A 14,752-nucleotide genomic window follows, 5' to 3' on the forward strand; every position below is an offset into this window, starting at 1 on the left:
CATCATCACCATTCAGTAGTGTGTCTTCTTGCTTGGGCTATATATTTGGTGGTGACGGAGAGTGCATCGAACCAGACGACATCGCATATGCACTTGATACAGCAGTGCGTGAATCGCAGCCCGATCCGAGCAGATGGGCAACGTACATTCATATGGGGATCTGATGCGTATCGAAGGCAAAGAATGTGGCGTACAATGTATATAGTACTGTCGCTAACTTATGGGGCTTCGAGTATTTCGTTGTTGAGAAGTAACGTGTCAATGGGTCATGAACTAGCAAGTGGATGTTAGCTGTAAGACCTACATTTTATTCTCATGGGGCTTACTTCGGACGCATGTGTTTCCGAGGTCAGACTGCAGACCCAGCTGATGTTGAACGAAGCCCGGAAATGGCGAAGTACATATGCGAATCGCAGGTCGAAGTGAAAGCCTACATAACGTGACTAATCCGATACACGTAATAGCTCAACGTAGCTTGATTAGTTTGCTCAAGGCTTGCTGCAATCCCCCACACCTCTGGCGTCCCTGTCTCAGGCTACAAAGGATACAAACCGAGCGAGCTTGCGTCCCTATAACCTACGGCTCAGAGAAAAAAACGGAGCTGGGCCACCGGTAACCTCTTGGACACGTCCAGGTCTACGTCAAGATGGCGAATACTACCGTCCGCGGCGCGCTCGCTATCCACGGCCAGAACCCTCAGGTAAGCAATGCGCTGATTGGTAACACTGAGGTCAGAAGCAGATTGAGTGTTCCAGTATCTAGTCGAAACCGTCATCCGCAACCGTATATACGAATCGGCGTACTGGAAGGAACACTGTTTCGCGCTGACAGGTGCGTTACTCCATCCCGTACGCCCAATGTCCCGTTCCCAACCAGACATTGCCTTAAGCCGAGAGCTTGATCGACAAAGCTATCGAACTACGCTATATTGGAGGCGTGTACGGGAACCAGCGTCCAACAGAGTACATCTGCCTTCTGCTGAAGCTGCTCCAGATTCAACCGGAGAAGGAGATTCTCATAGAATACCTCCAAGCCGACGAGTTCAAGTATGCCTCACCGCCAGCCCCCACCGACCCCTTTCGGTTGATTCCTCTGACTCCACAGATACCTCCGCGCTCTTGCAGCGCTCTATATACGCATGACATTCGCCGCGGTCGAGGTGTACGAACTGTTAGAACCGCTTCTGAAGGACTATAGGAAGCTACGAAACAGGAGTATGGGTGCGTCGCAGCGTCCCGAGCATTTATATGCGCCTTAACATAACCTCATCCAGCCGGATATACCCTGACCTACATGGACGAGTTCGTTGACGCCTTGCTGAACGAAGAACGCGTCTGCGACATCATCCTTCCTCGCATACAGAAACGGTCGATTCTCGAAGAGAACGGCGAAATCGGCCCCCGAAAGAGTCGGTTATTGGACGCCATGGAAGGCAAAGATGAAGAAGAGCGTAGTCGCAGTCGCTCTCGGACCCGGTCCCGCTCAGGTTCCAGATCAAGTCGCCGCTCAAGAACGAGTTCCGGCAGCGTTTCAGGTGCCTCCGCGCGCGGGTCTCGAGGAAGCGCCAGCGTTGGCTCCCGCTACGTCTCGCGCTCCAGGTCAAGGTCACGGTCGGGAACGCGATCACCGGTGTCGGATGCAGGTTCGCGGTATGTGTCGCGAACTCCGTCGCGCAGTCCGTCGAGATCCCGCTCCGGCTCACCTACACGAGACGGAGCTGCGCAAAAAGCCGCGGGCGCGTCGCCTAACGGAATGGAGGTCACATAGTGTATGTGCCGGAAGCATTAACAACAGTATACTATGTCTAGCTAATTTTGTGATACAATGGGGTAACGGTAACATAGCATCGCTGTCATGAATATCGTCCAAAGTGGGTTCCGTGGGCGGGAGACTAGTGGTACAGTACAGTGTGACGGTGAAGACCCAAAGAACATGCGAAATATATGACACAGATAACACAAGACGACGATAAAGCGTTGCTCAAGCCTGGAAAACCGTGCGTGCGACCTATTCGAGCGATACGTTAGACCGGAACATACTGCGCGAGCGTCATCGACGAGGAACATACACTCTCCAGCAATAGGGTCACCTCCGACGCGATGCGAACGAACTCCTTGCTGGCAAATTCGTACTTTGGGTTGCGCATCAGCTCAATGAAGGTGACCATGGCTCCCCACGGATGAGGGCGATGGACAACGAAGCGTTCCAGCAGCACCCTCGTCACGACTTCACCGAAGCGGCCCTCCTGGATCTCGAGGAAAAGATGAAGCACCAGGGAGCTGAACCATTGAGTGTGCGCGTTAGGGTAACGGAGATGCAGCACCATCGAAGAGAGCAGGTGATATTGGCCTACGGCACATGTCAGAGGGTGATATTGAATGGATTCAACCCGACTGGCTTACCTTCCATATCGAGATTCGTTGCCAAGTACTGCAGCGCGACGACACCGGGGTCGGTCGGAACGAACAGGGTCGCGCCGCTTCGTACTTTTGCTTGTGCGACGGATGACATCCCGATATACATCACGAGGGAGTTAATGAATGATAAGTCGTATCCCTCCGGAGATCCCTCAGTGCCATCAGCGACATGGAGACGACTCTTGAGCGATGGGAGGAACAATGGGGTCCCGCGGTTTACCAGATACTGGTCTAGCTGACTGCGCAGTTCGGGGTCCCGTAAGCCGGCCGCGAAGTCGGATAGCACGGCGGGTATGGGGCCCATTTCCGGGATAGCGTCCAACTTGAGGTCGCGAAGGTTGGGATCCGGCAATATGAGGCCGGCGGGATAGGCACTCAATATGATGTTGCGCATCTGAACGCAGCGAGGGGGTATGGCATCGCAGAGGGTGAAGTAGTACTCGCTGAGGAACTCGGGGAAGTCATGCAGGAGGACGAGGAGGAGGCGAAGTGTGCCACGGTATAGATCTTTCATCGCAGGCTGAAGGTCGGCATTCTTAAGGAATGGTGCCAAGAACTTGAAGAGGGATAGCAGCAGTTCGTGGAAGCTCGACCATCCCTGAGTACACGATGAGAGGGTCTCATACAATAATACAATAACCGACTGACCTCACGATGCTCCGACATCAGTAGGTTGGGCATGAAGTGGCGGTGAGAGACGAGGCACGTCCAAGAGAATGCGAAACCTGGGAAGTAGCGGGGCTGCAATGAGCTGAACGTCTCGCTGGTAATCCGAACATTAGCAAGTGCATAATCTGATCATGAATGATATCTTACCTGATCGTCGTGAGGAAGCGGAAGTAAACAGAGCCCAAGCTCGATTTTATCGCGTGGAAGTCATTGACGAGGCTCGAGAAGAAACGGAAGAAAGGTTTCTGCTGGAACGCCATTCCCTGCTCCTCATGCAGGTGGGCCAAGATGAGGGTGACAGTAGAGAGAATTTTCTTCAGATAGTAGACCTTCGCCTGGTCAAAGCCCATGCCTGTCTTGTCCCCTTGGAAACGGACGAGCATCGTCACCAGTCTGGCAAAAGCATCGACGGCTTGGAACGCGTAGTCGAATTGACCGGTAGCCACACTCCTTACATAGTGACTGATACTCGCCTCGCCACAGACCCTGAAGAAGAGCAGAGACACGTCATCCGTGCTGAGGACGCGCGTCTTCTCAAGCTCCCGAACGAAGTATTCGAAGTGGACGTCGAGCTTGGGAGAGCGTTGGTAGATACCGACCCATCGCTGGAAGTGAGCTTGCATCTGACTGCGTAGTTCGTCGGTCTCCAATTTGGCGGACGGAATGCGCGTCACGGGGTCTTGGGCCATTCTTGAAGCCGGGCGACGCACGCCACGAAGGTCGTCCACAAGGGATATGACACTGATAACAGTAAGGAAGCAATTCCTCGGTAGTTGCATATTACTCACTCCTCATTCGCCGTGCCTTCGCGGTAGATTTCAATCAGGCGGGGGACGCAGGTAACAAATTGATGATGTGAAGCAACAGGAGGATTAGCGGTGACGCATTCGCGGATCAAGCCAGCGACATAGGTTTGCAGGATTGGTCGAGGGTTTGCCAGAAGTTTCGCTAGATGAACATCTTGCTGAGAAACCTTGAGCAAGCCGCTCTTGAACAAGAGCACAGTGACAGGCACGTTGAACTTCCGCTGGTGGTTGCCCGACATCAATATTTGTGTATAGGGGTTTATCCTATACTCACATCGTCTTCCGCCTCGGCCAACCAGGGCAAGGCTTCCTGTCTGACGTCCCGGAACATATCGCACAGTTGCTGTAATAACGCCACGTAGATCTCCCTTCCAAGTTGCGACTGCGTTCGGTAGAGGCATTGTACTATCTTCTGAGACAGCGCAAGCGCAGTGTGACTTGGCTCCGCCGACTCGGTCGTGAGGAAGAGAACCTGTCGGACTAACTGTCGGACTTCGTGATTGGCCGGAAGAGCAGTCAGCGAGTCGACTGGCAGCTGCTCGAGGATAGCATCCAATTCCTTCACAATGATCTGACGGGCCGTGAGGAGACGAACAGTGAAACAAAATAATGTCGCATACGAGGAAACGCTGCATTGCTTCAGCATGGGAGAATGCATTAGAGTTAGCCACGGGTTGGTCTGGGGGCGGCGTGGCAGAATAAGTAGGCGGTTCGTTCCTGGTATAGGATACTGTAGAGCCAGGTCGGCTCGTCATTAAACGCTTGGGGTCATTGCCTATAAGGTTGTCAATGGGTTAGCCAGGTATTTCATGGCGAAGAATAGAAAAAATCACCGAAATCTTCATAAACTCGTAACTGCACAGGTTGAACTCCACTGGCTTTAATTCTGAGAGGATCCGGCAGCGGCACGGGATATATATTCTGAGGTGGTGCTTGAACGTCCCAGTATGGCTGGTTGGGCCGTTGCTAACAAACAGTATTGGTAACAGTCTCTTACACAGTCAACGGTGGCATACCTGATTGTGTCGTCTGCGTCCCTCGTAGGATGGCATGAGAGCGTCGTCGATTTCATCCACAGCCCGGTCCTTCGCGGCTTGTTCGATGGCTTGGCAGGCGAATTCTAGATTGTCTTGCACTAAAAGCATGATGATCTGTTCTGATATGATCTGGAAGGGAGCGATTTTAGAGCCGTCAGTCTTGCGATGCACCGGCGAGGGAGTACTCACTTCGCCAAAGCCATGTTCAGCCAAAGACTGCCGCATGTGGGTAGCAAGATTGCTTCTGAGCGGTTCTTTACACGTCACCAACGCCAGGCTTCCGGCTAGCTTCTGGGCCATCATGTGGGCAGACTTTTGCAGTCGATCCACATTGGTGTCCGTGGCAAAGTCCTTGACGACCAACTCCCTAGTAGAGATGCCGGCTATAGTGACTGAGCGCTCGACAACAGGCAGAATGATCTGCGCTACGAGTGAGCAAAAACGACATTTGCACCACCGTTCCACTGACCTCACGAACTGCCCGATCGACACCCAATTGGATCGCTCTCTTGAATGCTATGTTTGTATGCAAAGGGGCGAGCTGCGGACTGATCGTGACAAGCGAGAGCAGACTTGACAAGATTCCCTCGATATGAGAACCGACGGCCCGCCCTGAGTCTGAGGCAGCTGGAGGACCAAGACCTAGGACATGAGGGTCGGCATGCAGCTGGTTGGACGGATCGTAACCGCCCATAGGAAGCGAGTCGATGTCCGGAACATAATCCAACGCCGGTTCGGACAATAGTGGGCGATTGCGAATCAGACTCGTGGCCTCCACAGTGTCGAGATTGATGTTGAGCGCCTTGCAGAGCACCTCGATTTCGAACTTGAGATTGAGCTTAAGCTCTGCGAAATGGTACAGTTCAGCCAAAAGCCCGATGACGGCCATTAGCCACGGGTTGGGCGGCCTGAACACCTTAGAGGACGCGCATGGCTCTAGAGACTTGCAGACGAAGGGTATGGCCACGATCAATCGGGTATTATCAAATGCCTCGAGGAGCAATTCCTTGTAGGCAAGGTTTTTGTGCTTGATTGGTTGATCGCGAGCCAGGGTGATTGTCCCAAGCCAGGAGCCGACATTCTTGAGAATGGCTCGCTCTGAGCTTGACTGCATCGTCTTATCGGAATTGAGTAAGGCGGCCGATTTGACGAAGGTCTCGTGCAAGATGAACCGGAAAAGTGTCTTGCTGCCGATGGCATCGAGAAAGCGGAGGTAGAGTTGATGGTTGTTCGGTTCTGTGCTGACACGTTGATCGACGAGATAGTTGGCGAACCACCTTGAGTAATCGTCTTTGAACTGTTCACGCATCTCGTCTATCTTGCTCTCGAAGTTACTCGGAGCAAGATTGTTGACGATGAATAGCATCTTGTCGGACGATTCCTCAGACGGGGGCTCGATGTCTCCTGGGATTGAGTCTGGCTGTATGGCGGTGAAAGGGGGTTGTATATCGGGGGCGTGGCCGTTGACGACCGTCAGTGCGGCGGGATTGGATGATTTATCAGAACTGTTCGCGAGTGCTCGATGGATGATGGGTCCGAGTTCAGGTCGTTGCTGGAGGAGGTTGGGTATTTCGAGGAGAAGTTCGCAGAGAGGACGCCATTCGGCAAGCCGGCCCTCGAATCTCGCAAGGGCCTCCAAGCCGAACTTGAAGAGATTGGTCTGAGGCGGACACTTGAGAGCGTCCATAACGCATCGGATGGCAATCCCGAGGGGTATGTAGTCGACGAGCTCGTACTGGATCAACGAGCCGAAGAGGTAGCCGGTCATGGCCAGCTCACGTGCCGGGTAGTAAGCTTGAAAGAACTTGTACTCGTCGAAGAGGAAATGAAGCATGCAGGAGAATATCTCATTCTCCCGCGGGTTCGTGGAGTTCTTGAAGCGCTGCAGCATGACGATGACCTCGTCGATGGTAATCGACTCGTCGTACATCTGCTTGTAGATGCTATCCACTTCCGCTTCGATCTCCGGAGAGTAGCTAACGACAGTGAACCCAGGCTCGACTTCCGAACCCGGAGTCAGATTCATGAGCCGCGGGTGCACTTGCAAGCACGAGTTGCGAACTTCCAGGCAGTAGTCAACGTCCTTCTTCTCCATCATGCTCGAGCTGAAAGTGGAAGTTCGTTAAGAGGTTTCGTTGGCACGAGTGCAACCACCTCACCTGTTGCGCAATGTACGTAGGAAGATGGTAATGGTTTGCGGATTTAAGGGCATAGTGCGCTGGGAGTCGACGGCCACCTCAGACGTCCGCGCAGCCTTCTCGCTCTCCATCTTAGCCTGCAAGAAGTCCAGGATTGCCATGAGGAACTCCTTTCCGTGAGTATTGATGTTGTCCTGCAACCACTTATCCAGGTTGAGGTACTCGCGGCGAGACGCAAGCGCAGCGACGTCAAGTGCAAAAGTGAACGGTTGCACATCCAGCAACGAGTCCAGAATCTGCGGAGATATCAGCATTACGCTCCTATAAGAAATCACAGTCTTCCACGAACCTTGAGATCCTGGGCTACATCTAGGATCCGCGTGATATTCACTTCGCTCTCGTTGTAGAAGTCACGGAAAGCGTCTGTGAGGTATGTTGGACGTATTTGCCATATACGCATGAACACAAGCTGATGGTTGGGATGCCCATTTAGAAACATGTGAAGAAGCTTGTCCCCATACTCTCGACGGATGCCACTCCAATCTGGCCGCTGGGATCATACACTCAGTAAATCGGTTGCTCGGCCACAGCAAAGTGGGCGAGACGAACCTCAACCTGTAAAAGGCCCATGTGAACCAGCTCTGCACTGATTTTGACGGCTTTGTCGAGCATTTCATGTACGCAGCTGACAATCTCCGGTGTGCCAATCTCCGAGAACCTGACCAGGACCTCGAAGAGGTCTAGCGAGTTCCAGGTGTGACCCTGAACGTTTGCGGCGAGTGACTTAATAGTAGGGCTCGCCACGGAGACGTCGTCGACCGTAACAATCCTCCGGCCAGGAAGCGTCACGAAGTTGAAGGTGTCGCCGGGGAGTGATAGCAGTGCGTCAAGCAAACGCAGTTGAGCAAGGGCGTTGTCCCAGATGTCCCAAAATCCAGTAACTGCGTGAGGTTCGGCATCTTCGGGAGAGTTCAGGAGTATCGCGATTAACAACTTGAGCGTCGCGGTGTCCACGCTATGCCGATCAGGCCAGTCGAACGACCTGATGACGGCAGGCCAGTCTAGCTTTGTGTGCTGCAAGAGTTTCGTGAGGTAAGTGAGGGAGCGTCGAAGGGCGTTTTCCGGACTCACAAAGCTACCAAACGCTGCGACGAGAGCGCTCACGTCGCCCACGCCCACGCCCTCCACCGCAAACCGAGCCAGAGCTTGAACCACCTCCAAGAGCTGACTGTCGGTAGGCGGGTTGGCGTCCGTGATGCCAAATCGGAAGAGCAGTGCCCGCATGCTCTGCACGTCTCCCGTATTTTCCGGCCCAAGGTCGATGAAGGTGTCCACGAGATCGGTACCCGGCGCCAAACTGCCATTGTTGTCAGCGTGTCGTAAAAAATCAGCTCGATGGCTACCCACCTTAAGTTCGGAAGAATCCTCTGCAGGATCGGCTCGATGATCTCGTCGCCGTACTTCGTCCTCGCGGCCCGCAGGAGTTCCTGCCTTTGAAGCGCGTCCAACACCGGTGCGTCCGCAGGAGGGTCGGAGAGCAGGTTCGTCAGCAACTTCGCGAGCTGGCTCGGGTTAAGGTCGGCATGGTCGAAGGATGGATGCTGGCATAACGAGAGCACCGCGTTCTCCCACTCCAGCCGGATGATGTTCTGCGCCTGCGTCGCGAGGTCCTTACGCGTCGGCGCCGCGACTATGGATGCCGCGAGCACCAGCCGCTCGAGCGGGCGCAGACCGACGCGGTCCACAAAGCGAGCGAGATCAAAGTGCCGGAAGACGTCGCCTTCGCCTTTATCGATTCCATCACGAAAACGGTCGGCTAGGAAGGGGTCCCGGGCGAGTCGCTGTGTTTCTTGAATCAAGAGGCGGAAGGTGAGGGCAGTGGACGGGTCGAAGGCAGAGGAGGCGGCGGAAGAGGAGAGGCGAGCTTGCGAGTGGACTATGAGGCGGCGGATGAAGTGGAGGTACGTGTCGACACCGTGTTGTTCGGACAGCTGCACAACGTTGGGAAAAAACGGTCGATGATGAGTTTATCGCACACGCGAGCCCAACCGCCAGAGTTGAAAGCACATACCGAGCGTATCTCGGCCTGATTCCGTTCAAAATTCTCCTCCGTGAGCGTCGACAACAGGAACACGATCTGCGCCTTGACGATGGTGTGTATGTTCGTGTCACGCGTCGGCGGGGGGTTGTCCATGATGGCTGAGCGCGAACGAGCACGATCGGTGTCTGGCGTAGTCGAGGCTAGTAGAGCCCGACGACGAGACACCGTTTTGAGGGAGAGCGGGGAAGATAAAGCAGTGGGTGCCGCAGAGCGCCGCTGGTATGAGCGGTGGCAGAGAGGCAAGAGGTACGCCGCCGCCTCAAGTTTCCGTTCTCAGGCTTACGATTGGGTGACGAAAGCCAACGCCCGCCGCTCTACGTGCGCCTACAGTTCGTCTATCCACGAGACGGGGTATACTGCGCTGACATTATATGTACATGCGTTCCATCCACAAATAAAACCAAGCGTAGAGAGCATATATGCGCGCGCCTTCAACGCTGCAGCGTCGTCTGGTCGTGTGAAACATCAGCAAGAGTGGATTGACCAACGGAAATCCACTCGCTTACCCTTTGTCGTTGCTGCTTCAACCACGACGAAGCGACAGGTCGACTTTGCTGGGTGTGGCTCATGTGGCCGCGCGCTCTGTCCATTCCTAAGGAATGCAGAGTACCAAACAAGAGTTCTTGTTCCCGGCGGTAGCGCCTGATGATTTCGAGTTTCTTTTCCTGCAAGGCCAGGCATGAATAGTGTAAAACCGCCTACCAGTGCCATACACACCTTTTCCCGAGCAAGGTCCTCTTCCAAGATCTTTATTTGCGAGCGATAGCTCGTCTCCGCCTCTTCGAACGCATCTGATGGCATTGTTCCTGCCTTTTTCGCATGTTCCTCTTTGAACAATTTATCCTGGTCTTTGATGAACTAGATGCTCGCTCGAGTCACAAAACTATGTATGCATTTCTTGTTCAGAGCAGATGCTTACCTTCCTCGCCTGGCGGAGCTTCTCATTCAGAGTCTTGATCTCTTCCTGACACCGCACGTTCTCCTCGTGCAATGCCAACATCTTCTGTTTCACATCCTCCGGAATGTCTTTTCCTGACAGCGACGCTCTCAAATCACTTTCGGAGCCGCACACATCAGTCAGTCAGCCAGTGGACGGACCGGCCATCACGCACCCGATAGCCCGCTCCCTCTGCAACATTCGTTCCCGTTGATCAATGCCTTCCGTCTGCAAGGTCACCTTCTCCATCAAGAGCCCGTTGATCTGCTCGAGTTGCATCCGGTTCTTGTCGTTGAGCTCCTTGATCTGGTTTTTGTACCCTCCAATTTCCTCCTCTAAGCCGGCCTTGTCCTCATTCACCGACTCACGAAGCGTAGCCAGGATCTCCAGTTGGTCCTTGTTCACCAGGTTGACTACACCAAAAACCCTGAGTAAGGCATGACAAAGAACAGAGCAGGGGGACGACTTACGGTCTGACTTGGCAATCGTCAATTCCCTGGTTTGCGCCTCAAATCTGACCTCGAGCTCCGCGTGCTCCTTCTTCACCTTATCCAGCTCATCCACACACTCGTTCAGCCGTTGCCGCAGCGCGATCGCCGCCTCCGCTCCGTCACCCAAGTTGCTCCTGCCGCTGCGGATCTCCTCCAGGTCGTTTTGGAGCTTGAGTTTCTCCCTGTGCGCCGCAAGGTAGTCCGTCTCGTACCGCACCTTCATCCGGTTCGCGTCCTCGAGCAGGTTTTCGAGCACGAGGATCCGGCTCGCGTCCGCCGACTTGGAGTGCTTGGACTCAAGCTCGCGCTCGAGTTTCTTGATACGGATCTTGAGGTCCGTCACGGTGGTTCCGGTGAGCGCATCGTCGAGCTCGCCCTCCAGGACCTGGCCGAGGCTGCGATCCATCAAGTCGTCGTCGTCATCATCATCACCATCGAGCCCGCCACCCAGCTCCGCACTCCTGTTAGCAGCCTCCCCGTCCGCGGTCGAAGTGGCGCTTTCCATGGACGCATCGGGGTCCACATCTGCAGACGATTTAGGCGTCTTCGCCTTCGGCTTGGCGGGCACCGCCTGGAGCTCCAGCTCGCGCACGCGCTCCTGGTACAGCTCTAGCGTTTCCGAGTCCTTCGCGCGCTCCTCGTTTGCGATGCGCAGCTTCGCCTTTGTCTGCTCAAGCTCGAACTTAACCGTGTCGAGCTCGGTGTTGCGTGACGCCGCCTTGGCCTCCATCTCGGAGATCTGCTGGCGGTATGTTTCCATAAGGGGCTTGAAGGAGGAAACTTTGCGGTACTCCTCCTCCAGCGAAGCGTTCTTGTCGACGAGGTCTGCATTCTGCTTCTCGAGCGACTACAGCAGCAATTCAGAATCAGCACCACATACGGTCTGCACTAAGAAGTCGCATACCTTCACTTGCTGTCGGAGGTCCGCGCCTTCTTGTAGCTTCTTCTTGTACTTCTCCATCACGTTTTCCGTCTTCTGGAGACGATCAGCTGCATGGCGATATCTGCGCTAATCAGCGTTTAGAAGCCAACGAAACGATAAATCGAGCGTACTCGTCCAGTTGGTCCTTGAGCTTCGCAGCTTGATCCGCCTTGCCCTGAAGCTCGTCGACCCGCCGTGTCAACTCCGTGACGAGTGACGTCTGCTTATCAAGCTCAGTCTCGGTCGACGCGAGGTTGTCTTCGCTTTTCTGGCTAACATCCTCCTTCCGCATTAGCCGTTGTATCGGAAACCACTGCCCTGACGCAAGGGTACTCACAGCTCAATCCGCAGGCGGTCGATCTCGGCGCGCATCATTACGTCCGCCTTTCCGTCGTTTTTCCGTCCCTCCGCCTCGCGCTTCAGCTCGCGCACCCGTGCTTGCGCTTCCTCCTTCTCGGACGCGAGGTCGTCAAAGTTGGTCTGGAGCTGGCGATGCTCTTCGAGGAGCGCTTGGTAAACCTTCTCGAGCGTCTCCTTCTCGGAGTAGACGCGTGATCGCTCATGTTGGAGTTGATAGTAGTGGTCATCCCTATGAGGGTTAACTAGGTCAATGACCGTGCAACATTCTGGCAGAGCACAGCTCACTCGGTCATGCTAGCCTCGCCCGCGCTCTTTTCGTTGGGATTGAGTTTGACCATGACCTTCGAAAACACGCTCAGCATCCGCCTCCAGTGTCCGCAGCGCAACACGTCCTACCTGCTCAATTGCCTTCATGAGGTGATGCTGCTCACGCTCGCTCAAACTCTGAATCTTCTCGATGATCGCCTTATTCTGCTCGCACTGCACCGCAATCGCGATCGTGAGCCTACACATGACGAGCGTCGCCTCGAGGTTGTGGTCTTTCGCCATCGCCTGGAGGTCCGGCACGTCGAGCGAGGCCGTCGGCTGGTTAAGGACATCGGCGAAGTACTGGGTCATGAGGCGGTAGAGCCGCTTGAGCGCGCTGAAGCGGATGACCCAGTTGTCCGAGAGCTCCTTTGCAGGCCTGGTCGGCTGACGGAAGTACTCCCCGTCCCTATCATATCGCGGTCAGCTCCGCGCCGTTGGGTTGAGAGCGTAACCACGAGTGGGGAGGTGTGTAGGGGACGTACACAAAGTTGAGGACGTCGAACAGGGCTGCGCCATCGCTGAGGTCGGCGACGGCGGAGACGGGTCGGTCGAGGTCGAAGGTGGCGAAGAAAGCCTTGAACGCGTCGATCTCGCGCACCTGAGGCTCGGACATACAGCGCAGCTGCAGGAGAGACGGAAGGAGTGGTGGCTGTACCCCCCTGTGTCGCTATGGCCTTCACCCGCTACGGGTGGGCACTCTGCCTCTGGGTCCTCATTCCTTCGTTTCAAGTGAGCGAACCGGGCAGTACTTACTGTCATACCAACACTGATGCAACGAACGCGTCTAGTATGGATATCACATATCGGCGCTCAACCAGATCCAAGCCGTCCTCACTTGTCGGCGGACTGCGCAATCCGCCTCCGCACTGGGGCTGCCGACGTGCATACCGATGAACGATGCGTTGTTCTCCACTGTGACCTCCATATACACCGTCGGCGGTCTCGTAGGGAGCATGGTCGCTAACGTATTCATCGACCGCTGGGGCCGCAAAGGCACCGTGCGCGCGAGCACGGTGCTGAACGTCGCGGGCTCCGGGCTCATGACGCTGTCCGGCAACGTCGTCTTCCTCATGATCGGCAGGTACGCTTCAAGGCAACGTACCGACCTGCATTTCTCTGACTCCTAACAGGTTCACCACCGGACTCGCAGCGGGACTCGGCATCTGCGTCGTGCCCATATACCTCTCCGAAATCGCCCCTCCCAAAATCAAAGGAAGCGTCGGTGAGCCTCTCAACGCGATCCAGACTTAACATATTCATTGACCCCATGATTCAGGCGTGCTCAACCAGCTGTCGATCGTCATCGGCATCCTCGTCACCCAACTCCTCGGATTCAAATACGCCACGCCCACCCACTGGCGCTACGTCCTCCTCTTCTCCTCCGCGCTTTCCCTCGTCCACCTCCTCGTGAGCGCATCAATGACCGAGTCTCCCGCCTGGCTCGAAGGGCGCGGGCTCATGGTTGAGGTCGAGGCCGCGCGCCAGCGGCTGTTCGGGCGAGCCAAGCTCCGGGATGAAGGTCAGTCGGGCGGCCGTTCCTCCTCACTCGAACAATAACGCTGACGCTGGTGCACCAGATGATGCAGAGCAGCAAGAGGCTCTTCTGGAGGAGGAAGACGCCGAAGTCCTCCACCGCTCCGCCGACCCGCCGGCCGTCGCGTACACTGTCCCGCAGGCGCTCAAAGCGCCCGAGCTCCGCCGCGCACTGCTCACCGTCAGCCTCATCATGATGTCCCAGCAGCTCTCCGGTGATGTCCTCCTCTAACCTCGGCCCCACCTTCTCCCGCTCAACTCACCTCACCGGTCCGTACAGGCATCAACGCGGTGCTCTACTACTCGAACGACATCCTCTCCAAATCGCTCCCGGAGCTCGGGCCCTACGTCTCGCTCGGGATCACCGTCGTCAACGTCCTCATGACCTTCCCGCCCATCTTCCTCATCGAGCGGCTCGGGCGCAAGACACTCATGTACGGCTCGGCGCTCGGCGCGATCGCGTCGGCGCTTGCCCTCGGCTACGGCCTCGACGAAGGCATCGTCGTCCTGTCCAGCATCGCGATCCTGACCTTCGTCATGTAAGCCTATCGCGAACGGTCCTCCCCCGAAAGATCAGCGCGCTGAACGATAGACATCCCACGCAGGTCGTTTGCGATGGGGCTCGGCCCTGTCCCGTTCGTCATCATTCCCGAAGTGGCGCCCTTCCACGTATGTTCTTCTCTTTCCATACGCACACTACCGAGACTCTGACATCACCGCGTCGCAGGCCGTCTCGGCGTTATCCACCGTCGGACTCTCCCTAAACTGCGAGTTATCCTCTCCTTTTTTTCCGTTCACGAAGCACGAAACTGACGAACACGAAATCATGTTCACAGGGATCATCAACTTCTGCGTTGGCCAGATCTTCCTCCCGCTCCGCAACCTGCTCTCGCACGGCGACCCGTCCAAGGCCGGCCGGGTGTTCTACGTTTTCGCCGCGGTGTTGAGCACGAGCATGTTCCTCTTCTCGAGGGTGTATCGCAGTTAAGCCGGGGCGCACGTAACTACATATACGGACTCCGGAGGGATCGG

General features: G+C 55.6%; 2 protein-coding genes across 2 annotated transcripts; one reads left to right on the top strand and one right to left on the bottom strand.

The window, feature by feature from the left end:
• Positions 1-502: 502 nt before the first annotated feature.
• Positions 503-9,261, bottom strand: PUNSTDRAFT_144231 (CCR4-Not complex component; the record flags this gene model as incomplete). Its single annotated transcript, XM_007384696.1, has 22 exons — positions 503-697; positions 753-831; positions 890-1,046; positions 1,105-1,220; positions 1,274-2,007; positions 2,069-2,349; positions 2,403-3,015; positions 3,066-3,180; positions 3,234-3,827; positions 3,875-4,113; positions 4,167-4,463; positions 4,513-4,667; positions 4,726-4,858; positions 4,909-5,058; positions 5,119-5,349; positions 5,399-7,034; positions 7,089-7,363; positions 7,417-7,617; positions 7,677-8,141; positions 8,199-8,424; positions 8,475-9,058; positions 9,139-9,261. The coding sequence occupies 18 exons, from the start codon at positions 9,259-9,261 to the stop codon at positions 1,981-1,983; spliced, it is 6,345 nt and encodes a 2,114-aa protein (XP_007384758.1). The 3' UTR covers positions 503-697; positions 753-831; positions 890-1,046; positions 1,105-1,220; positions 1,274-1,980.
• Positions 9,262-12,853: 3,592 nt separating this feature from the next.
• On the top strand, positions 12,854-14,708 carry PUNSTDRAFT_103708 (general substrate transporter; the record flags this gene model as incomplete). Its single annotated transcript, XM_007384697.1, has 8 exons — positions 12,854-12,916; positions 12,976-13,268; positions 13,318-13,409; positions 13,464-13,706; positions 13,765-13,935; positions 14,001-14,259; positions 14,326-14,389; positions 14,448-14,708. The coding sequence occupies 8 exons, from the start codon at positions 12,857-12,859 to the stop codon at positions 14,706-14,708; spliced, it is 1,443 nt and encodes a 480-aa protein (XP_007384759.1).
• Between the last annotated feature and the right edge of the window lie 44 nt (positions 14,709-14,752).

Source organism: Punctularia strigosozonata, assembly GCF_000264995.1.
Source record: "Punctularia strigosozonata HHB-11173 SS5 unplaced genomic scaffold PUNSTscaffold_8, whole genome shotgun sequence".
In the NCBI taxonomy this organism is placed as follows: Eukaryota; Fungi; Basidiomycota; class Agaricomycetes; order Corticiales; family Punctulariaceae; genus Punctularia; species Punctularia strigosozonata.